The sequence below is a fragment of the Canis lupus genome, chromosome 8, assembly GCF_003254725.2.
Source record: "Canis lupus dingo isolate Sandy chromosome 8, ASM325472v2, whole genome shotgun sequence".
Taxonomy (NCBI): domain Eukaryota; kingdom Metazoa; phylum Chordata; class Mammalia; order Carnivora; family Canidae; genus Canis; species Canis lupus.
Window position 1 is genome coordinate 68,084,927 of NC_064250.1, and position 22,738 is coordinate 68,107,664.

Sequence of the window (22,738 nt, forward strand, 5' to 3'; positions counted from 1 at the left end):
CTAAGGTGCTTCCCGGGGGCCGTGACCCTCTTCCCGGTGACCCCCCGCACCCGAAACAAGCACTGTGCACCCACCACAGAGGCTTGCAAAGAGCCTTTATTTATCTAGCGCAAAGTATACACTATCACAATCTTCTGTTACTCCTTTTACTAAAATAGTTCAAATCAATGTTTTTACCACACTATCAAAAGTTCTTTTTCTCTCCCCAAATCAAAGTGGTTCAGTGGAAGGTAGAAACGGGCACACCTAGAGCCAGGGAGGGGCTGGCCCCGGTTCTCACGGTGGTCACCCACCACAGGAAAACAGCATGGCTGACGGCCCGGGGCCGGGAACCAGACGTTCCAGCCCAATTCCAGAAAGCAGCACAAATACTTCTCCCCACAGTATGAAAAATATACACCTCTACCGCTCTGCAGTCATGCATTTAGCTTGTTTCTTAAAAAAAAAAAAAAAAATCAGTAGTATGTATTTTGTTTCCTCTCAAGTTTCCAAGAAAAAAAAAAAGGTCACTTTTTTCTCTTTAAACACTGATGTGTAGCTAATAACTTTTGGATAAAAACGTGCCACCCTAAAAAATGTGCTCAGCAGATTCTGATCCCAGGCTGGCCCTGGCCGCCTGGGGTGAGGCTGGAAGGGTGACATCCATCACAGTGGGAACTGAAGCCGCAGTAGATGTCACACTGGGCTTCAAGATCTGGAATCAGAGCGTATGAAACGTAAAGGGACCTTTATGAAAGGGCACCGGGCTGAGCGACACCTCGCCCCACCGTGTGCTGCTGCAGCTGAGGCTCCAGAGGGGAGGAGGCCCCCCATCCCCTACACACTCACTGGGGTGCTTGCTGGCCCGGCCCCTGGCCCACCCGGCCCGTGGGCTCCCACCGCACCCACCCACCGCCTGGCGCGTCCGGTCAGAGGCGCTGCTGGCTTTTTTCTGTTTTGTTTTGTTTTTGTTTTTTTGACAGCTTATTCTGTTAGATGACTGTCACAGGTACAGCTCTGCCCCAGAAAGCCACCCCGGGCAGTCGGCTCAGGAATGCGAGCAGCGGTGGGAAGGAGAGGTGGCACCTGGCCCTGCTGCCTCCATGGCACACAGGAGGGTCGGGGCAGAAGCGCTCCTGAGCCCCGGATGCGCCGCCGCAGGAGGGCCGGGGAGGCCGGGAAGGTCCCTTGGGAGCTGTTCCCTGGCTCAGTCTGCAGGAGACCCACAGATACCAGGAGCCCTTACTTATTGCTTAGGTTCAGCGGTGGCCGAGCCAACCTGATCCAGACATGACACACGGGCTCCCGGATGTGGCTTCCGCCCAAAACGGGACCCATCATCGCTCGGGCTGCTCTGGGGTTCTTTGGACTCCAAGATCCGGGGGGGGCTCCGCCGCTCCCCGCCAGCTCACTGCCCACTAGGGCAGGAACTGCCTGGTACATGACCAAGGGGGTTCCCCCAGCCTCAAATGCACACCCCTCGCGACAAGGAGCTCGCACCTGACCTGCTGGCAAGTCCCCTCCAGGAAGAGCCCAGAGCTCCCTCTAACACGCGGGACAAGCGGACATGCCTGTCGCCGTCACCAGCACCCACTTAGCACTCCCTGGCACAGTGAGGGCTGTGAGCCTTTCCCCTGAGAGCGTATGACCCAAGGGCGCCGACGGCCAACAGGTGGCGGCAACCACATGGTCCCGCTGGGACTCCAGGTGCAGGCTGGCCCCCCGCACCCCCCCACCTGGCCCCCGTCCCTCACACGGGCCTGGACGAGGCCTGCCCACCGCAGAGGCGGCCCCCGGGCTCTGCAAGTGCTTGCGGCACGGAGCTGGGCACCACTGACAGCGGAGGAAGCCTGTGGGCCCCAGTGGCACCCACAGCACTAACGGTGACCTGCCCCACTTCCCAGCGTCCGGGAGCTCGTCCATAAGGCGCCACCGCTCACTGACCCTCTGGGCCTCACTCTCCTCACCAACTTCACTGTTCCTCTATCGCACTCTACAGTTTGTACACGGGCATCTACACCGCGGGTCTCGGATCCCGCGCCCTGCGAGGAGGGCCTGATGCTGTCCCTCCTCCAGTGGAGGACCCTGAGGCTCAGAGAGGAGAGGGGACAGCACCTATGAGGAGGCCGCAGGGTCCCCAGCTCCATCCGGCCCGGCCAACAGCGCCTCTGCGGCAGGTGGACCGTGTGGGCCCGCGTGCTGTGACCAAGCCGGTGGCCCCGGGGGGTGAGCTCGGCCCAAGGAGCCCGAGACCTCGTTCTCCCACCAGGCGGCCTGGAGAGGCCGAGCGCCCCGCTGAAGGTCACCCAGCCAGCCCCCGCCCCAGCCCACGCAGCTCCGGCCGCAGGGCCCCTGCTGGGGCCAGGCCCCGGGGGACACCAGAGGCCCAGCGTGCCCAGTGCTGCCCACACGTGGGCGGAGAGAGCGGGGCTCAGCCCGGAGACCCTCCACACCGCCTCCTACCTCCCGGGCCCACCGTGAGCCACGGGAACGGGATGCTTCAGGCACTGGGCAGGAGGCCCCAAGAGACAGGGCACAACTGCACTGGGTCGGGGGGGCTGGTGCAGCGAGCGTGCGTGAGGCGCTGGGGGCAAGAGCCCCAAACCAAGCGGCAGCCTGCAGCAGGGAGCTGGGTACGGGGGTGCCAGAGGAAGGGCCCCGGAGCCTCCGCCAGCCACAGACCCCGAGCGCGTCCGCGCCAGCGACTCGGGACCCGGGGCCCAGCGAGGGGGCGTTCGGGCCGCGGCAGGGGGGCGAGGAGTGGCGCCCCCGCGTCGGTGCGCTGTCGGCGCTCTGTCCGGAGCGGGTGGCAGCGGGGGTGGAAGGCTTGGTGGGGCGCCCCTCGCCCAGGCCGCCCGGCGTCTCAGGGTGGCCTTCGGCCTCTGCCCGTGGGGCCGCTCCGCTCGGGGGACGGGGGCCCCCCGCGGGCTGCTGTGGTGGAGGTGGCCCGGCGGCCGCGCAGCGTCCTATGTACAACTCTCCACAGGGCGGCTCGGCCCGGGCGCCCCGCGGGGCCAGTCACGTCCCCGGACGAGCGGCCCTACAAAGGCCCCTTGAACTGGTTCCCAGACAGGTGCTGCCGGATGGAGGGCTTGGAGCTGGCCGCGTCCCCCAGCTTCCGCCAGACCACCTGTGGGCGAGGGCGAGGGCGAGGGCGGGTGAGCGCACATGGGCCTCGGGCTCTGCGGAATCAGCCACGTCCCAGGGGCCGGGGATCGGGGGCCACGGGGGAGCTGGGGGGCTGGGGGCCGGGGGGCCGGGGGCGCAGGGGAGCCGGGGGGCCGGGGGCGCGGGCTCGGCCTGGCGGCTGTCCAGGGGCCCGGAGAGGCCGGGCCGTGGGTTTGCAGAGGCCCGACCCCGGGAGGCCCAGGACACAGAGATGACACAGAGATGTCAGGGCGCAGAGGTGACACACCCGGCCAGGCGGCTCGGGATGACGCTCCCCCGTCCTGGGCGGCCCCAGCCTTGCAGGCCCTCAGAGCAGAGGGCCCCCCGCCTCCCCTCCGGCCTGGGCACCACCCGTGTGGCCGGCAGCCAGCAGGGGCCACGGGACAGGACATGCGGGGTGAACGGGACCAGTCCTGGGGGGCCAGGGCGGTGCTCCGGGGACGGACAGGCCTGCGAAGGTCAGGGCCCCCACTCTGGGGGAGGTGGGACGAGCAGTGGGTGAGGGCGGGACGGGGCTGCCCAGGCTCCAGGGCCTCCCCCGCGGGGACCCCCTGCCCGCCCTCCAGCCCCGCCCGCGAGGCGCCTCACGTTGCACATCTCTCGGACGATGGCCTTCTCCTTCTCACTCAGGTCCTCCTCACAGCTGTCCTGGAGCTGCCGGTCCAGGTTCTCGTGCACTTCCAGGACCTGTGGGGACAGGCCGCAGGGTCAGCACGGGGAGGGGGCTGCACACGGAAGCCGAGGACCGTGAGCCGCCGAGTCCCTGCCAGGGTCCCCGCTTGTCCTCTGCCCCCACCCCAGTGACACTACACAAGAGGAGCCGCACCCCTGCAGCACCACTGGGGGCACAGCTGGGGACGGGTCACCTGGGAGCAGGGAGGACAGGTGGACCCACTCGAACCCAGGGTCCCCGGCTCGGATGAACGGACACAAGGACAGCACCCACTTGGCCATGTGGGATGAGTGTGCGTGTCCCGGTCACTGCCCGCACGGGCACAAGGATGCTGTGTTGGTGCAGATGGGCATGCACACATGTGCGTGGGGGGAGGGGGGGCACGGCCCGCGGCAGACGTGGGCGGGGTGAGCCAGCTCCCCAGATGCCAGGCAGGGGTCTGGGAGACCTGGGAGACGGGAGCTTCAGTCCTACCCCTGCCCTGCCCGCCCCGCCCCCACCCCAGCCCAGGTATCAGCTTCCTGTTTCTGCGATGGCAGACAGGTGTCACACCTGCTGCTGCCAACTGACCCCTCCGAGTCCCTCCCCAGCAAGGAGACCCGGGCCGTCGGGGCTGCTCCCCTCCCCCCAACGGACAGATGAGGGCCCCCACCCTGCCGCTCAGAGCAAATGCGGGGTCCCAGGTACCCCCCCTGGCCCGGGGATCGGGGGGCCCCGAGGGAGCAGGAGCGGGGCGGATGGGCAGAGCCTGGCCCTCACCTTCATCGCGTGCACGACAGCCTCCGGCTTCTGTCCTGTGGAGTAGCCGGCAGAGGGGGGCGAGGACAGCTCAGGCACCGCGCAGGCTGGGCCCTGGGGAGGGACGGCGCATGTCTCAGCCAGCCCGGGCTGGCTCCAGGCGGCACCACAGGTGTGACCGGCAGCGCAGATGGGCCCGATCCCGAGGGCCAGCACCCACGCGGGAGGGCACGGGCCAGCGAGGCGGGAGAGGAGGCCGGGTGTGAGGCCCAGGCCAGGGCAGAGGACGGAAGGGCAGCCCCACGGATCCCACCCTGGCCCGCAGGCTCCTCCCCGCAGCCCACCTGTGAGGTCTGCTACCTGTTTCCCCGAGAAGGTGAGGACGGCTCAGGGAAGGGCAGGGGCTGGCACAGATCCCCCAGCCAACCCTGGGCAGCGGGGGCTGTCTCCGGAGCTGCCACCCTTTCCCCCAACACCAGGGGAGCGGGGCAAACTAGACTTCACCCCTACCCCAGGGACACTCTTGTAGCCCTGACCCCTGCCTCCCAGCCCTGAGCTTCCAGCCCCGTCTGGTCACCTGAGGGATGCCACCCCATTAAGCAAACACTAAAAAAATAATAATATAACACATAAAATAAATATTAAAAAATAGATAAAATCTCAAATAAATAAAATATTTATGTATTTTTAAAAGAGAGAGAGAAGAGAGCACAAGCAGGGAAGGGGGAGAGGAGGGGCCAAGGGAGAGGGAGAAACAGGCTCCCTGCTCCCTGCTGAGCAGAGCCCGATGCAGGACTCGATCCCAGGACCCTGAGATCATGACCTGAGCCAAAGGCAGATGCTTCACCACCTGAGCCACTCCAGGTGCCCCTCAGCAAATACCTTAAATGGCAACCAGGTGTCCAACTCCCCCCAGCCTGGGGAGCAGGGGACCAGGCCAGGTGAGGAAGGGATCTGGCCTTCTGGGGTCAGGCCCACCTACGTCAGGAGCTGCGTGTCTGCCCAGGGTCCCCAGCGTCTTTTCCACAAGGGCTACTGGCCCAGGTGGTGTGCCTCGGGCTGTAGGGGGGGGGGCCCCATGGAAGGAGCACCCAGACCAGGACACAAGCATGGAGCTCCCTGGGGCCAACAGAAGCCAGAGGCCAGAAGGCACTGGGAGTGGGTCTCAGGGGAGCCAGCAAGTGCCCCAGCCAGCATGTGCACGAGCAGCAGGGAAGGCCAGGGAGCTAGTCCCTCCTCTGAGTCGTGGTTTCTTTCCCAGTCACTGAACCCCAGTGACCAGGCCGACCTGGTGAGCTGGTTTACGGGGCCATCATCCTGGGATCCTGCCCTGCCAGGCCACGCTGTGTGGAGACCCTCAGAGCCCAGAACGTCCTGCCGTGGGCCAGCTCCTCTGCAGCCTCCCCATCTGCCGGCCCTGCCCGGACCTTTCCCTGGCTCCACGCAGAGGATGGGGCCCCTAGCGTTGGGGGCCAGGAAAGCTGGGCTGGGGCCAGGCTCTGTGGGCTGTGACCTGAGGCAGGGCCCAACCCACTTTGTGTGTGCCTCAATTTCCTCATCTGGGGTCCTTGTGTCCCAGGCTGTGTGCAGAGCCCTGGCATCCAGTGGCTGTTTCCCGAACTGCAGCCCACGCTGCCTGGTTTCTGGGCTCAGGCCAGATCTGTCATGCGGGGAAAACCAGAAAAGGATCCAGGGATTCTGGAGAGGCAGGTGGAAGGCAGGTGCACGTCCTGAGGCCAAAGGCTGGCTCCCCAGGCAGAGGCCAGCAGGGGGCGACAGCCACACACGTTCAGCCCTGGGAGACACAGGTGCCCGGCCCTGGCACCTCTGGCCTCCTGTCCCATCTGTACCTGGGGTTCCCTGATCGGAGCTTCCCTTTGTTCCCTGATCTGGAGCAAAGGCAGGAAGGAAGCCAGGAGCGGCCAGGCCCGTCTTTCCCACCTCACCAGGCTGCCACGAGCCACGACGAAGCCCATGCTGCACGTGTAACGCGTATAAGGAGTAAACGCCGTCGGGACGGGCACAGCTCCCCCCAGGGCCCCGACACGGCGGGAGGCTTCCCCCACGCCCACCCTGCTGAGTGCCTGCAACCCTCCGATGCTATGCTTCTCCATCCCCACTTGACAGATGAGGGTAGGATCATGGGCCCGACAGAAGGCCAAGGCCAAACCGCCGGTAAACAGCGGAGCTCAAACCCACTCTGGTTCCCGAGCTGGTGCCAAAAAGAGGGGAGGCCAGTGTGTACCCAAGAGAACCGAAGCCACACGTCCCCACCAAGACTCGTCCACAGGCAAAGCGGGCAAACAGCCCAGATGTCCAGCAACTGATGAGCGGATCAACAGCCGTGCTGCTTCCACACCACGGAAGATCGCCCGACAATGAAAAGGAACAAGGGGGCAGCCCGGGTGGCTCAGCGGTTTAGCGCCGCCTTCAGCCCAGGGTGTGATCCTGGAGACCCGGGATCAAGTCCCACGTCAGGCTCCCTGCATGGAGCCTGCTTCTCCCTCTGCCTGTGTCTCTGTCCCTCTCTCTCTCTCTCTGTCTCTCATGAATAAATAAAAATCTTAAAAAAAAAAAAAAAAAGGAACAAGGCACTGACGCAGCGCAGACCAGCCTCCAAATCACGGCACCAAGCAGACGCGACCACTCACGCAGGATCGCATGTCATAGGATTCTGTTGCTAAGAAATGTCCAGAACAGGCAAATCTACGGAGGCACGAGCACATCTGTGTTTGCCCGGTGGAGGCTGGAAGAGTGGGGAGAGGTTGCTAACGGGTGCAGAGCTCCTATGTGGGGTAAGGAGATGTCCTATTGTGATAGTTACACAAATCTATAGACATGCGAAAAGCCAGTGAAGATCATCCTCAAAAATCAAGTCTACTGACCAAAAAAAAAAAAAAATAGGCAGGGAGACCAGTCTCCCCCAGGGACCTGTCAACAGCCCTGATCCTGCTCTCAGGGAGCTGGTGAATGCAGCCCCCTCCCCTGTCAGCTCCTTCCACAGGGCTCTGAATCCCAGATCCGGCTGGGCACCCCGGTGCCCTGTGCCCCACAGCCACCTGGGCCAGAGACCCTTGTGGGGGAGAAGCTGGGGGGCCCTGGGCAGACACTTAGCCCCCAACTCAAGTGGACAGGTAATGGGGAAAGTGGAGAGGGGCAGAGGGAGGGAGGCTGGGGACAGCCAGCCCGGCAAGGAGAGGGTGGCCCCACCCCACAGGGTCATCTCTTCCACCTCGGGACCCTCTGACATGTGCACTTCCTGCCCTCGCCCACCCTTGGCACCTGCAGGTAACTTTACAGAAGAAATGCCAGGGGTGGGAGAGCCTGTGCCCCAGAGAGTCCTCCCCATAAAGCCCTCACTCACCCTATGGACCCACGTGCCAGATGGGAGCCCCCCAGGGCCCACTGAGGGCTTGCTGCCCTGTGAACACCCCCACGAGGCCTGGCCTCCGAGCCTCCACCTCGGCCCCAGCAGCCTTCGCTGGCTGCAACTCGCAAAGGACACCCAACCCTCCCCATGCACCCCAGGGACCTGCCCCCCAGCTTTGGAGCTGGTTCATGCTGGCCCTGGCCGCTCGGCCCGGGGGTCTCGGTGCCAGCACCCAGGATGCACCCACTTCAGGGCCTACAGATAGATCCTGAGCTTCAGCACACAGCACCCGTAGCTGCTGGCCATCAGGGCTCCCGCGGAATGAACAGAGGGGACCAGCAGAGCGGGGGACTGAGGAGCCAACCCCCGCTGGGGCACCCCGGGCTTCTCGGGGCCCTCGGGCATGAAGCACGCGGAGCCTAGCTCCGCCACAGGCTCCTGGATGACTATTTGGATTATCTGCCGCTGGCAGCCCTGCCGCCTGGTCAGCCCCAGCAGCCGCATTCCTGGAGGTGTGCGAGCGCCCAGCCCCTGGCCGGCAGCCAGCAGGGCCCCAGCCTGCGCCGCCAGCACCAAGGCCCGGCGAGGCCTCACGGGCGGCCCGGGGTCGTCCTTGCCCACCGGGGCCGTGGGGAGAGTCCGGGCCACATCCCGCCAGGCGGAGTGACCGCAGGCCGGCTGGCTCCCGGCCGTGCCTGCGGGGCTTGCCCCTGCCCCGCAGCCCAGAGCGCCCAGGCAACGCCGCTGCCCCTGGGGGCGAAGCTCATCCACACGGCGCATGCGGGTCAGGTGCTTCACGGGCGGTCGTTTTAAGCAAGTTCACAGATCTGTGCAATCACCCCAAAGAGAAGCCCCGGCCCCATCAGCAATCCCCACTCCCCTCTGGCAGGCCCTTGACAACCACTAACTTGCAGCGTCCACCCGTGCATTCCAGACGTGTCACCCAGGACTGACAGACACAGCTACCCACAGGGAACGGTCCTGACCAGCCATCCGCATCCTGGGAGCTGGCCCCCCGACGCCGCCACCCCTCCCTTTCCCTTTCAGGGCAGCCCAGAGCCCAGGCCACCCTGGAGGACCCCGGTGACAACCAGCATACAGTGCAAACTTGGGCTGCTCCCGGACCCTCTCTTGCAAAGCCCGGGTGGTGTAAATGCGCTGCACACACATGTACACCACAGCCGCACCCCAAGCTCCGCCTGGGCAGCCTTCCCCACCCACGGGGTGAGGAGTAACAGGTGCACTCGCGTGGCCTCCAGACCCTGCCCCTCAGTGTCACATCACGCTGGTTGGCCTCCACCTCTAACCACCTCCCCGGGCCCACACAAGGCTCCAGGAGCCCAGAGCGCACACCCCTCCCTGGCAGTGGGGGAGTGAGGAGGGCCACCCTGCTGAGCCCAGGCTCTGACCCAGCGCCCTCGCCTGACCTGGAAGCTGCTCAGGCAGGAGAGGAGAGTCCCAGCTCAGCCGCAGACCATCCACTGGCCTGGGCGGGTCACTAGGCGGCTGAGCCTCACCCCTGCGCCGGGACGTGGACCAAGGATTCTGGAGGCCCGGGGTCCGCGTGTGAGCAGCGCGGCTCTCGGGGAGGCACTTACGTTCTGCAGGGACTCCTGGTAGGAGGGTGGTAGGCTCGCCAGCTGGGACTCCGAGTGGTACGGGGAGAAGCCTTTCCGCAGAGTCCGGAACTCTCCAGAGCCTGCCTGCTACAGGGGGAGGGGGACAGGTTAGAGATGAGCAGCTGTGCTGAGGGGGCCAAGGACTGAGCCCCGTCCTGCTCCTGCCCGGCAGCCCCCCAGCCCCCTCCTCGGCAGTGGGCCGCACCCTCCCTCCCCTCTCCCTGCTCCATAGGTCCTCAAGCCACCACATGTTGATGCCACGAGGCCGGGGGGCTTCGTTTTGCTCCCCAGTGCATGCTCTATCAACCTTGAACCGAATAAATGAGTATGTGGCACCCCCACCCCCTGCCCTCCTTCCTCTGCTCCAGCATCCTGCACTTGGGCTCCTCTTGCCTGGTTTCTCCAGCCCCTGGGGTCCTCCCGCCTCCCACGGAGGAGCCTATCCCTGTGCTCTGCTCAGGCCATCGGGCAGGGGCTCCCAAACGCACCCCAAAGGGTGCTTCTCACCCTTCTGTGTACACAGGACAGGTGCCTGCTTAGGAAGGAGGGAGGGAATGAATGAACAAACAAATGAACGATTGGACACATATTTGGCCTTAGGTGATTTCCCTCAGAGCAAAGCAAATGCCCCCCAAAGGCTGGAGCTGGGGGCTGCGATCCACAGGAGGGACCCAGGGGGCACGCTCAGTCCAACACAGGCCCTCTGAGAAGAAGCCGTGGCCTACTGGGCCCCCCGCATCACTAAGAGCCGGGGGCGGGGGGGGCAGGGGGTGGTTGTGACCCAGACAGCCTTTTCTACTCCCAAGGAACTGAGAGCATGCTGTTGGCCGGATAAAACACAGCAGAACGTCCTGGAAGTCCCCAAAGCCCGGAGGGCAGGGGTAAGGTGAACAGGACGCTCACCTGCACACCGGCCCCCTTCTGCTGGTCTGGGAGGGACCCGCACGCAGCCCGCTCCCCTCCTGCCAACCGTTGGACCCAGCCCCCACTTGTCCCGGGTCTCCAACCTCGCCGACTCCCTGCTTTCTGCTCTCTCATCCCCACCAGACCCCCGGTGTCAGAGGCCGGTGCAAGGGGCACACAGTGGCACCCTGTCGGTGTCTGTGGCACTGGAGTAAAAACTCAAGTAAGGCAGGTGCCCCGTGGAGGCTGCCAGAGCAAACATCCGGGCACTCACTCACCCGACCACCACCCCGCACCCAGCACCCCGGCCAGAGCACAGAACTGCTCCCATGGCCCCCAGGAGGGCCTGCGTACACACGAAGTCCACCAGGAGGCACTGAGGGGAGAGAGTGGGGGCCCACCCTCCCATGGCGGCCCCTGAAGTGTGGCAGGCTGTCCCCAGGAACCCCTGTGACTGCCACACCCCGACTGTGGCCAACCCTTAACCAGAGCCATGTTAACAATCCTCCCGGGCCCAGCCAGAGGTCCCATCTGGTGGAGCCCTCCTGTCCCCAGGCACCAAAAGGCCACAGTGGCCGCCCCCTCCCTGCATCAGAGCACCTGTGCCTCCCTGACTCGCCCAGCGTGGGCAGGGGCGTCAACCCAGCATCACTCAACGGCAAAAATCCCAGCCAACTATTTTCCCGGCCAGGTGTCTGTGACAGTTATAAACTCCTCTCCAGGAGAGAGTGCATCCTAAACCCCATCACACTGAGCACCTAGAGCCAGAGCCCTGGCCCGGCCCTCCGACCCCATTCCGCTGGAGCATCCCCACCTGCCTTGCCAGGCTGGCATAAGGGACCAGGTGTAAGGCTCAGCCCAGCTCACACACGCTGACATTTATTTGGCCACGTGGTCAGGGATGCAAGGCACCGCTCTCTCCCGCCAGCCTCTGGGACCAGGACAGCTGGACACCACCCTGCCCTTCCCCACACCGTCTAGATCCTCCTCTGGGCCAAGTCTCACCTCCTCTATAGCTCCGCTGGCCCCGGACCAAATGGGTTCAGAAACAACTCATGTGTTGTTATTGACAACACTGGTTTGTGTTGCCTTAACCCCCCCACTGATAATTTCCTTAGGAGGACATGTGTGTGGGGGGGGGGGGGTAATTAGGTGTGCAATTCCCACCTCCGCCTTTAGTGATCATCTATAAATATTTGCACGTCCACAGAACTTTATTAGCGACCCACAAAGCTGGCGGGAAAAGTGCACAGTCTCTCATTAGGGGCGATGTGACTAATGATGCATCAAAATGAGAGGCCATAATTGCACTTAAATCCAAATTAAAAATCCTGAGATTTGCCTGTCGGCGCCCTAGAAGAATGAAATCCCTAGGTTTTCATCGCTGGGGGAGAAGTGGAGCTGAAACGGCCTGCTGGGGTGGCCGGGCCTGCACCTGCGGGGAGTGTGCTGCTCAGGAAGGTTCGGGAAGTGGGCAGAGGACATCTGCCCCATCCGTGATCCCAAACGTAGGTCCCCCAGGACACAGGGACGAAGGACCTGCCTGCCACACAGAGTGGGCACGATGCCTGTGTCCTTAGAAGCAAAAGAAACACCGAGTGCAGATACAGACTTGCCCCTTCCAGCCGGGAGGGGAGACCCAAGAGGCCGCAGAGGTACAGAGTCCACTTAAGGGCACAGAGCCTCTGTCCAGGGCTGTCACCGCATCCGAGCCGCCGTGCACTCGGGCTGCCCCGGCCTCTCTGGGCCCCCAAGGTCCTGCAGCAAGCTCCCAGCCATCACCTTCCAGGGCACTCCTGGGGAGCACCATCAGAGGAGCACAGAAGTGCCACAGCAGGATGCATTGGGAGGAACCCCACACCTGCCCACCTGGGGCTCCTTGTCTGGGCAGCAGCTGTGGGTGGGCTCCCTCCAGGCGGCTGCGCTCACCCCTCCTCCTTGCTCCCAAAGGGCCCTGGTCCCCGAGGGACCGTGTGCCACAGAAGCATCTCCTGTGCGCACCTGACAGGGAGGCAGCATCTGACAGGTGAGGCGGGACGGCCATGGGGGCCCAGGGGTGAGCACTGACATAGGGGCATCCGGAGACCCCTCGGGCCGCCGGACACAGGCAGTGAGAGCTGAGCGAGGAGGGCCTGCGTGGAGCGTCCTGGGAGGCCGGGGTCTCCGGCTCCTCTGCTATTATTTGGCAAAGCTGCACATTAATGCCAGCTCGGAGAGGGCAGGACCAGGGCACCCTGGGTGTGGTGGTCAGCTCCCAGGAAGGGACAGGAGGGCGCTGGCGGGGGAACCCCCAGGAGACAGGACAGCACACAGCACTCAAAGCAGCCCCCACCCCAAACACCACAGCAAACACGTCCCGCCAGGAGGCTCTACCTGAAGCCAGCTTCTTGGGCGGCCGTAGGGGCGGGGCAGCTGGAAGGGAAGAGGAGTGGTGTCACCCAGCAAAAGCCACCCACCTCCCCCCTCTCCTGGACCCATTAGCCCAAAGCTGCCGGACCTCGGCTGGGCCGGGATGGGCACCTCCAGAGTTCTCACATTCTTAGAAACCCCCATGTCTACAAGGACTGACCGGGCACCCCACAGCCCTGACACTGGCCCAGAGGCGCTGCAAGATCGCAGCACGCCAGCTGGGACGGGGGGGGAAAGGTGACCTGCGAGGCTGCTCACAAGGGCATACTGCTCCTACCTACCACCCAGACTTACTTTCTCTCATTTCCCCTTTAATTTTCAGAGAACTCATTTGCAGGCCATTAAGAAGCAAGCGGCGGCTGCTGCGTGGCCGGGGGCCCAGAGGGTTCCTCCTAATTAGTGCTCAGAGCAGGCCGCGGAGGTTCCATGCGCGGCTAATGTGTGGCTAATGTGACTTCTCTGCAGCTGGCACCGCATCCCTGCGCCCCATGCAATTTCAGGCTCTGAATCCCAGTTTTCAAACATGGGGGGTGTGGACTGCCCAGGACCACGTGGCCTGCAGTGGCCATCGCCCCTTCACCGGTCCCAGGAACAACCCGGTACTTGTTCCAATAAGGTGAGTGAGCGGCAAGGCATTGGACCCCTGTAGGAGGAGCTGGGAGGCTTGTGGGGACTTGGGGGCGGGGGGGTAGCGGTGCACAGACTTGCAAGATCTAAGTCCCACCCGGGCTGGGTGCGTCTGAGCAACTCAACTTTCCAGGGCTCTGGTGCTTGCGGTCAAGAAGGCCACCCGCTGCCGGGTAGCCCACGACTCTTATGGCCGGCCAGCCCCGCTCCTCGGTGCCTTGAGGGATCTGCCCTTCAGATGAGAAGACTGGGGCGCAGGCAGGTGAAGCCCCCCGCTCAGTGCCACCAGGTGGTAAGCAGCACTTTGGCCATTCGAACCAGGCCCTGTGGCTCTAGAGTCCCGGGCCTGGCTGTGGCTGTCACCCAGCAAGTGGCTCACAGCGGACCGTGACGCGGCCCCGGGGACAAAGGGGACGGAGGTGGAATGCCTGGTCTCTTTCTGCCCACGTTGCTAGCCTGACCATCTGCTCGGATGCTGGAAAGAAGAGGTTTCCTCCCCGGCCGAGGGAGAGGCTGCACCGGCTCTAAGGTTCTGCTAACGAAGTAGCTGAAGCCCTCCAGAGATCCAGAGGCCACGCCACGCACAACGCAGGGGGCAGGATGTGACCACCAAGCCTAGACGCCAGACAGGCAGAGCAGGGACGGCTCCGAGCCGTCAACCGGCGACACGTCACGGAGAACACGGGCGCAGGAGTACAGGAGGCTTCTCTGGAGGGCTTGGCCCAGCGAACCAGCCGCTCAGGATGACGCACCCGGCTCAGGGGCTCAGACCACAGAACTGAGGTCTCAGCACGGGCTTAGATGGCAGCAGACTGTCCCCCCGACCCCCGCCATGGCACACGCTGTAGTGGGCACCACCGTCACCCCCGTCCTGCATGTAAGGAAACCGAGGCACCAGGACTGAGGGCCTTTTGCTTAAAGCCACACGATGGGTGAGCGCTGGAGCATGGGGTCACTTGAACTCCGCTTCTCCTCCAGAGCCCAAACCCACTTCCCTGCACCCTCAGGCCGGTAACACCACTGCTGTAGGTTGGACTTGGGCCTCTCGGTTCCTGTGTGCACCCCACGGCCCCCGGAACCACGACACAAGGCATCTCTGTCGAAGCCACCCGGTGTGTGCTGCGTCACAGCAGCCCTAGCACATCCTCCTCCACCCGGGCCCTGCCTGTCGCGACCCCCTGCACTCGGCGTCGATCCTAGGGTCACTTCCAACCCACATGTGTTCGAGCTGACCCTGCGTGGCTGGCACAAGGGTGGAGGAGGGGGGCGGGCCCGCTCGGCTGCCCACTGGCCCCACCAGAGACGGGCCCAAGGGCTTCTCGCTCTTTCATAAAGCCGGCTCCTGGGCCAACGCGGAGGCTTCACGCATCAGCCCAGCAGGGGAGTGAACCCACGGAACCCAGGGCCAGGCCCCAACGCAGCCCGCCGGGCGCAGCATCCCCGGGGAAAAGGATAACGTGCGCGGGGCGCTCACCATGAATCATCACAGAACACGCAGCTGTGTTGATGAAATGGTAAAGCCGACGCGAGAAAGAAAATACGAACTGCAATATAGTAATTTAGTTCTGTGAACACTCGGGCACATTTGTAATGAAAGCTATTTTGGAGTTAAATAGAGGCCGGAAGGGGAGAGGAAGGGAGGGGGGCCGTGGGAAGCGGGGGCCGCAGAGGCTCTCGGCCCTCCGGCCCGAACCCCGAAGCCGCGTCCCCTGAAGGTGGCTCGAAGAGGAACCCTGCTCTCGCCCGCTCTTCCCCAAAAAGCAGGTGCTTCCCACCTTTTTTTTTTTTTTTTTGGGAAGACCTGGAGGTTCCCGTGCAATCTGAATTCAGTGACAAGACTTAAGTGGCCGAATCATAAAGCCCAACAAGCCAGGGCCCAGGCGGCCCAGGCCGGGATCCCACCCCCAGCGGGAATCTCTCCCTCCCTGAGATTCCCAAACACGGTCACCCAAAGATGACCACGACCGCACGGTAACTGCCTTGTGAGGTAAGCAGCTCTGCCCCAGGTACGCAGCACTTCTTTATTCTGGGCAAGAGCCAGCCTCCCCTAGGCCTAGGACTCTGGCTGGGAGCAGGGGCGGCCAGGGGTTCCCCAAGATGGATCCATCTAGTCCAGCTGTGCAAACACTGGAGAGGCAGATGTGACCCCTCAGAACCAGCAGCCTAGTCCCTGGCAGCTGAGTGTCCAGCAGGTGTGGGGGCCGGGCTCCCCAAGGGCAGATCACGACAACCTAGCCACTCACAGGGCTGGGAGTTCACACGAAGTGCCGAGCCCTGCCCGGGGGTGGTTGGGGAGGCTGCCGGCAAGAGGCCAGGCCCCAGCTAGAGGCCAGGAGGAAGAAGACGTAGTAAACCTCCTCTCCCCTGCACTCCCCTAGAACAAGGCCAGTGCTGTCATCGTGGGCCTAGCTCCCACCTCCGCCACCCTGCAGCAGCCCCCTGCACACGTGAGTCCTGGAGCTGGGACAAGGAGGGGGTCAGGCCTGGGCCCGGTCACCCCCGCGCCCCTAGGACCATCAGTCACACACTGAGTGCGTGAGTGCCCATGTTTCAGGTGAGCAAACAGAGAGGTGCCATCTGAGCTGCCCCAGGAATCCAAAAGCAAGGGAGCTGTGAGTTGCCACCAGGAAGCGGAGAGCAGGCCGGGGTGGGAGCGGCTCTCAGTCTGTCTGTCTCATCTCTCCTGCGTGGCTCGGAACAGCAGCGCCCTCCTCTGCAGCCAGCACCGCCAACGCACCCTCAAGGCCAAGCTCTGGTGGCAGCAGGTGGCAGGGGCAGCAGGAGCCCCATCCACGACCCTGGAGACATTCCCCCAACGCCAACGGCTCCTGGGTGCTCCTGCTGACTGCGGGTTGAGGGCCCACCCTCCCGCGGCAACAACAGGCAAAGGCCCACAACGCACCGGGGGTGGGCCAAGGCCCCGGCACCCCATGGCTGCCCCCTTCTTGGGACGCTGGCTGTGGCCCCCACACCTGCTCACTGGGAGACCCCGGGCAAGAGCTCAGTCTGCCCACCAGCAGCGTCCCCGAGGAGGAAGAGATAGGGAAGGGCCCTGGGTGTCCGGTCCCCCAGGGCACACACGAGCCCATGCAACTACCACCACCACTGCAGCTTGGCTTCACGGGGCTTTGTTCGTTCAGGGAGAAAGAAAATTTCTACCAGAGAAATAAGCCACTTGGAGCCCTTCGTGCCAGATGCTGAGCCCTCATGCTGACGCCCGCTACCAGCCAAAAGCTGGGCAAAAACCTTGATCTTGTCCCTACATCCCAATCTAACCGCCTGCAGCCCCAGCCTGGATCCCAGGGAGGGTCTGCATCCCTCCATCGAATGGAGATCTTTGCCCAGCAAGCCTGGTCCTGCGGCTGCCTCCGGGCCAAGGCCCCAGATCTGACCCCTGGGAGCAGGTCAGAGCAGGCTCGGGAACAGGGGGCTGGGCAGAGCCACCCACCGCCCAGATAGCTGCCGTCCCCGAGGCCCAGACACAGGGCCCCTAACGACCACCCACGCTGTACATGTGGGCCCGGGGCCGGCGGATGCAGCTATGGGGGCCCCCGGGGAGGAAGGAGTAGAAGGGCCACTCCTCCACGGCCTGAGCATGTGCACATCTCCCCCAAGTCCACAGCCAGGTCCACGAATGGGAACTGGGGTGTATTTTCCCAACAGGACAATGTGGCCCAGGACAGCAGAGGCCACGGAGTCGGGGACACTCCTGTCTTTGTCATAAAGGGGCCACAAGCCATGCCCAGTTGGACCACAAGACAACACGTCAGGCAGCAACCTGAATTCAGGGCTTGGGCTCTTGACGTGCTTCTCCGAGGGAAGGATGAACCCAAGAGGAGCTGGACTGGGACAGAGTGACAAGGAGACTGAGCAGAGGCTTCAGGGCCACAGGGGGTCCGGGCCTTCACTCTGCGGCACTCCAGTGGCTGCGGCAAGCAGGACAGGCACCTGCTCCAAAGCAAAGGCCCCCGGGCCTCAGCCGGCCCCAGTTCTCCTGCCTGAGCTCCTGCGGCTCAGCCACCCACGCCTGGCCTCGTGAGATGTCAGGTGCCCCAGCCCCCAGTCAGGTGGGACCCCCCAGCCCCGAGGAGCCAGCACGTCTCGTGGCCAAGCCCTTCTAGAAGCCACGCAGGACCTTAACCCATATAAAGTCACCAAACCAGCCTTGCAATTCGATGCCTGGCTGTGCCCCTGAACATGGGTGCAGTGGCCCTGGGGTGCAGGGGTGCGTCGTGCACTCCGCCGAGGCCCGCCAGGCTGTGGGAACTGCCCACGCAGCCCACGCAGCCCACGTAGGGGGAGGGTGTGGGATGGCGGTGACAGGGCCGTGAGCCTCCCCGCAGCCACCCGGCTCCCAAGCAGGACGGTGGCGCCAAGCCCGCTGGTCGCCAAGCAACGGGGCCAGGCAGCTGAGCCCTCCCCGGGGTTGGTTCCCAGAGAAACGCTCTGGGCACTCTGGCTGCGGCGCAGGGCCCGGGGTACCGCAGGGGAGGGGGAGGGGAGATAAGCCAAGGATGGGTGCAGAGAGAGGCCGGAGGGGCAGGCCGAGCCAGCGGGCCCCAGGACCTGTGCAGGGCTGACCTCAGCCTCCCATCCCCGCCCCCCCCCCGCAGCAGAGAGGGCCCTCGGCCTGACCGTCACGACCCCTCTGTGCCCCAACCGCACTCAGCAGGACCACAGCCACCTGTGCCCCCTGCTCTGGCTGTCACCCTGCCCGCCTCCCCCCAGCCTCATCCACCAGCCTCTAACCCACCATTCCTATGCTGGGGACACGCCTGTGATGAGACAGCCTCAGTGTCTGTGGGCACCGGCCAGGCCCAGGACGGGGGAGGGGAGGGTGCACCCCTAACAGGAGAGGCGTCAGCGGTGCAGGAGCAGGGAGGTTTCCGTGTGGGTGAGGATGGGGTGTGCAAGCCCCTTCTCCAGCACCTGTGCATTCCACACCTTCTCTGGGACAGGCCCAGGGCTGGCCCGACGAGCTCGCAGACCACTGGGGGGGGACAGCAGTGAGAGGCTGTGACAAGGGACACCCCAAAGGCCATGGTGTGAGAATTAGGTCCATGACCCCAAAGTTCCAGGGAGTGACTCCAGACGGGAGCAGGGCAGGTGGAGGTGTTGAGGGGGGGAGCCCCAGGTAAGCTGGGACACGGGTGGGCACTGGCACGGGGGGCTCGGGGGCACGGCTCACGCTGGCCCTCAGAGTGCAGTGGGCACTGGCCCCCGAGGTCCACCCCCAGCCAGCCTACCTGTGCGAGGGGCTTGTCACCCTCCAGCAGCCTCACCTTGGTCTCCAGCTGCCTGATGTAGGTGGACGAGGGATCTGTAACGACACAAGCGGGGAGCACGTTAATCAGAGACTCGGTGTCCAGTGAGAGCCACACCCGCGCCGGGAGGCCTCCGGGCCTGGGTTTCCAGGCCCTGCAGTAACGGGAGGTGTTATCTCACCACCTGTCCTGCGCCTCCTCCCTCAGCCCCGCAATGCTTCCGTCCTAAACCCTCTCCCAAACAGCCCCGATGGGACCCTCACCGCCAGGGGCAGCGCACAGCGGAGAATGGGGTCCAGGGAGCCCTCTCCCCAGCACAGCGGGGAAACTGAGTCTCCTGCACATATTGAGTCAGTGTCCCGGGTTCCTGACATACAGAAACTTCTGCGAACAATTCGCAGTGGGGGTGGGGAGGGGGTGGGGCAGGTACATAATGCAGGTGAGCCACCACCTTTCTGGAAGGACTCTGCCGAGGAGAGCAGCCAGTAGCCGGGTACTGGGCCAAGCCAGTGGCACGCTCCCCACCCATGCACCCCCAGTTTCTGAATGCGGCAGGGTTCCCGAAACCCACCCTCCCTCACCGCCCTGACCTGTCTTACCATCACATCAGAAAGGCAGGCAAAATTCCACCAGCCTAAATTCCAGGGCCCAGGGCCGGCCTCCCCAGCAGGCTAGAGATCAGTTCCCCCCCACAGAGGAGAAAAACAATGACTAAGTCACCCCAGGCCAGGCTGGGGTAGCAGAGACTACCGAGGTGGTAGCTGAGGACCACCCCGAGCAGAGTGGCCGGGGGACGGATGCGGAACACAGGGCAGGGACGGCGAGGGCCGGGCAGCGGAGGGGACCAAGCCATCACGGCAGGTGCGCTCGAGCAGTGACACAGGTCAGGTCTCAGGCCAGACACACAGGACGCAGGGCACCTCCCTGCCTGGTCTGCCGCCCCCTGATAAGGGACAGGCTGTGCGTCTCTCGTCCACATGAGCACCCCACCGCCAGAGTTCACACGGCCCAGACACCAACCTACACCCCAACTACTAGGCCGGTCACTGCTCCTCCTACTGCGCCCACCTGCCCCCAACAGGGTCTCTGCTGGTTCCACCACCAGCCTTCTAGCTCAGAAGTCACCAGACCTTAGACCGAGCCGCCTCTCTGCACCGCAGCCTTGGGAGACGGGCCCCATAGGACTTCTAACACAGCTGGGTGGGCAAAAGGGGATTGGGTGCTGTCAGAGGGCAAGCTGGACCATCATGCAGCTGTGACATGATGGAGCATCTGCCCACCCCCAGCCCACAGCTGGCACCGCCCATGAGCCCAGCTGCTTGGGGACAGGGCTGTCCTGCCGTCCCCCATCACTGCTCGGTGGGCGGCCCCCTCCCCAGAATGCATGACCTCCCTGCCGCGGGGCTTGGCCTGGGCCTCAGGAGCCCCTGCCCGTCAGCTGAGGCTGCACCAGCTACAGGACGCGGCTCTCCCACGGAGGGGCCCTTAGGAGCTGCACGCCCCCAGCCCTGGCCCAGGCCCCGGCCTGTGCCCCGGAGCTCCCACCCTCACCCCGACCCCAGCCCTGGAGCAGCTCCAGCCACTAGCCGCTGGGGAATCACACCCGCGCCTCCAGCCCCAGCAGCAAGTCAGCTCTCAGGAATGCGGGGCCTTCCAGATGCGGCAAGGGCCACCCCCACCCGGCCTGGGAACCATGGGCGCTGGGCCAGGGGGCCCTGCTGGGAGTGGCCGCCCCCCACACCGCCTCGCCGCCCGGCTCTGCACAGCTCCCTTTGACAGCCAGGAAACCCAGGCTCCGAGGCGAAGCGGCTTGCTGATGGCACAAGTCAGGACAACGGCGAGGAGGACTGGACGGCAGGAGGGTGACCCCGAGGGCACCCCCACTTGGACTCTGCGTGCACACCTGGTGCTAGGGGATCCCACGTGCCCGGGGAAGGGGACCCTGGCCAGCCCGGCGGCCGCAGCTGAACAAGGGCCTTCCTCACACCCGTCCTCAGCCACGGTCACTTCGGTCCGGGCCCCGTGCCGCCCCCTCCGCTCATTCTCCATCAGCGGCGACTGACAAACGCTTCCCGCATCCCTTCCCACATCACTCCTGTGGGAACAGGCCTGATGGGAAAGGCCCCCGGGCCCAGGGTGTGCCAGGCCCCTCTGGACACAGAGAGGGAGACGGGGTGCAGCCTGGGTCCCCCACCTCTTTGTGTCCTCTGTAGGCTGTTAGCAGGAGGGGTTCCCCGGAACACCGATGGGGAAACAGTGTGCAAAAACTACAAAGACACCCCCCCACAGCAATCTCATCCTCACACGTTAAGACAAAGAGACCCAAGTAACTAGCTGACCCCGGCGTGGTGTCCTGGGTGGGGTCAGTGGGGGAGGGAAGACCCCCACCCACCCCAGGTGTGACACACGGCAGCCTGGGCACCTGCTAAGGTCCAGGCAGGCATCCCCCCACTCTCCGGGTGAGGAGGCCCCGAGGAATGTGTCCCCCCCCCTGCTGGTGGGAGAGCCGGGGTGCCCAGGGCCCAGCCTGCCACACCCGGTCCCCAGCATCCAGACCCACCCCGGCAGGTCAGTGCTCAGGACCCCCAGCGTCTGGCTGCTCTTAGCAGACTGACAGCGCCGTGCCACTGACGGAGGCTGGCACGCGTCCCAGAAAGAAGACATGGTTCTTGTCCCAGCCTCTCTCTCCCGGACACTCCAAGAATGCCCAGTCCTCGGGCGCAGTGACAAGCAGGCCACCCCCCCCAGCTCACCGGAGCCCCCAGGGCGGGACCGCGCTGGGTACAGCCCTGAACGCGGGAGAGGACTGGCCATCTGGGGACCAGGCCAGCCGGGCCCGCAGCAGGTCACCAGCTCACCCAGTGCCCTGTACCGGCCTCAGTGCCCTCGCTGCTGGGCAGCGGCGGGCCAGACACACCCCGTTCCCATCTGAGCAGGCCCTCGGCCACAGTGGGTCCAGCGAGAACAGAGCGGCGACAGCCAGCGCCAGGAGAAGGGACGTAGGCAATGCTATGGAGGACAAATGACCCAACAATACCCCACCTGCCCCCCCCCCCCAACTGCTGCCAGGACCAGGCCTCAGGGCCCCTGGGCCACAGCACACACAGGGCGCAGGTGGACACAGACCAAGGCGCTGTCCCCACTCAGCCCACAGGTTCCGGTTTGCCCCAAACCCCAAGCAGCTGCAGAAAACAAAGTACACTTCAGACCACCAGGCTTTGTGGGGCTGTTCTTTCTAATTTCCAAACAACAGGCGAGCCCTTAAAGTATTTTCAATCATCCACGGCCTCCAATGGAATCTATCCTAAAGAATGAATTTGAGGGAAAAAAAAAAAGAATGAATTCGAGGTATAAGGACAGTGCAGCAGTGGCCAGAAATGGGAATAACCATTTGTCCAAGAGTAGCAGAGAGGTACACCCTGTCCTCCGAAGGATGTTTAGGGAGGGTTTCTCTTCTAAACAACGCGGAAAACCTTTGCATGCCGGTGGAAAGAACTGGACGCAAGGGCAGCCCGGGTGGCTCAGCGGTTTAGCACCTGCCTTCAGCCTAGGGAGATCCTGGAGACCCAGGATCGAGTCCCACGTCGGGCTCCCTGCATGGAGCCTGCTTCTCCCTCTGCTGTGTCTCTGCACCCCCCCCCCCGTGTCTCTCTCATGAATAAATAAAATCTAAAAAAAAAAAAAAAACTGGACACAAAATGAGATGTATGATTGCTCTCAACGTTTAAAAATATCTGTGCATTGAAAGACATTCAGGAAGGAGGCACATGGAGATATTGATGGTGCTGCTCACAGGAGGGAACAAGGGAGTTTTTATTTATTCACACCACTTCTTGTTAATTTTCAAATAATCTACTTCCAGAATAGGGAGAGGGGCCGCCTGGGAGGCTCAGTGGTTGAGCATCTGCCTTCAGCTCAGGTCATGATCTTGGGGTCGTGGGATCAAGTCTCACATCGGGCTCCCTGTGAGGGGCCGGCTTCTCCCCCT

General features: G+C 63.9%; 1 protein-coding gene across 8 annotated transcripts in view; it reads right to left on the minus strand.

Moving 5' to 3' along the window:
• Positions 1–78: 78 nt before the first annotated feature.
• The window catches only part of CCDC85C (coiled-coil domain containing 85C), a 77,684-nt gene continuing 55,024 nt past the window's right edge, over positions 79–22,738 (minus strand). Inside the window, exons 2-7 of one of the 8 annotated variants that reach the window (XM_049113461.1) lie at positions 18,769–18,806; positions 12,824–12,862; positions 9,527–9,631; positions 4,580–4,672; positions 3,736–3,834; positions 79–3,109 (exon numbers count right to left, since the gene is read on the minus strand). In XM_049113461.1, coding sequence (XP_048969418.1) covers positions 3,020–3,109; positions 3,736–3,834; positions 4,580–4,672; positions 9,527–9,631; positions 12,824–12,862; positions 18,769–18,806 — 464 coding nt within the window. In that variant the 3' untranslated portion in view covers positions 79–3,019. Of the gene's footprint in view, positions 3,110–3,735; positions 3,835–4,579; positions 4,673–9,526; positions 9,635–12,823; positions 12,863–18,732; positions 18,807–22,738 lie in introns of all 8 variants that reach the window. The other 7 variants (XM_049113460.1, XM_049113459.1, XM_049113458.1 and 4 more) reach the window with 7 other exon arrangements.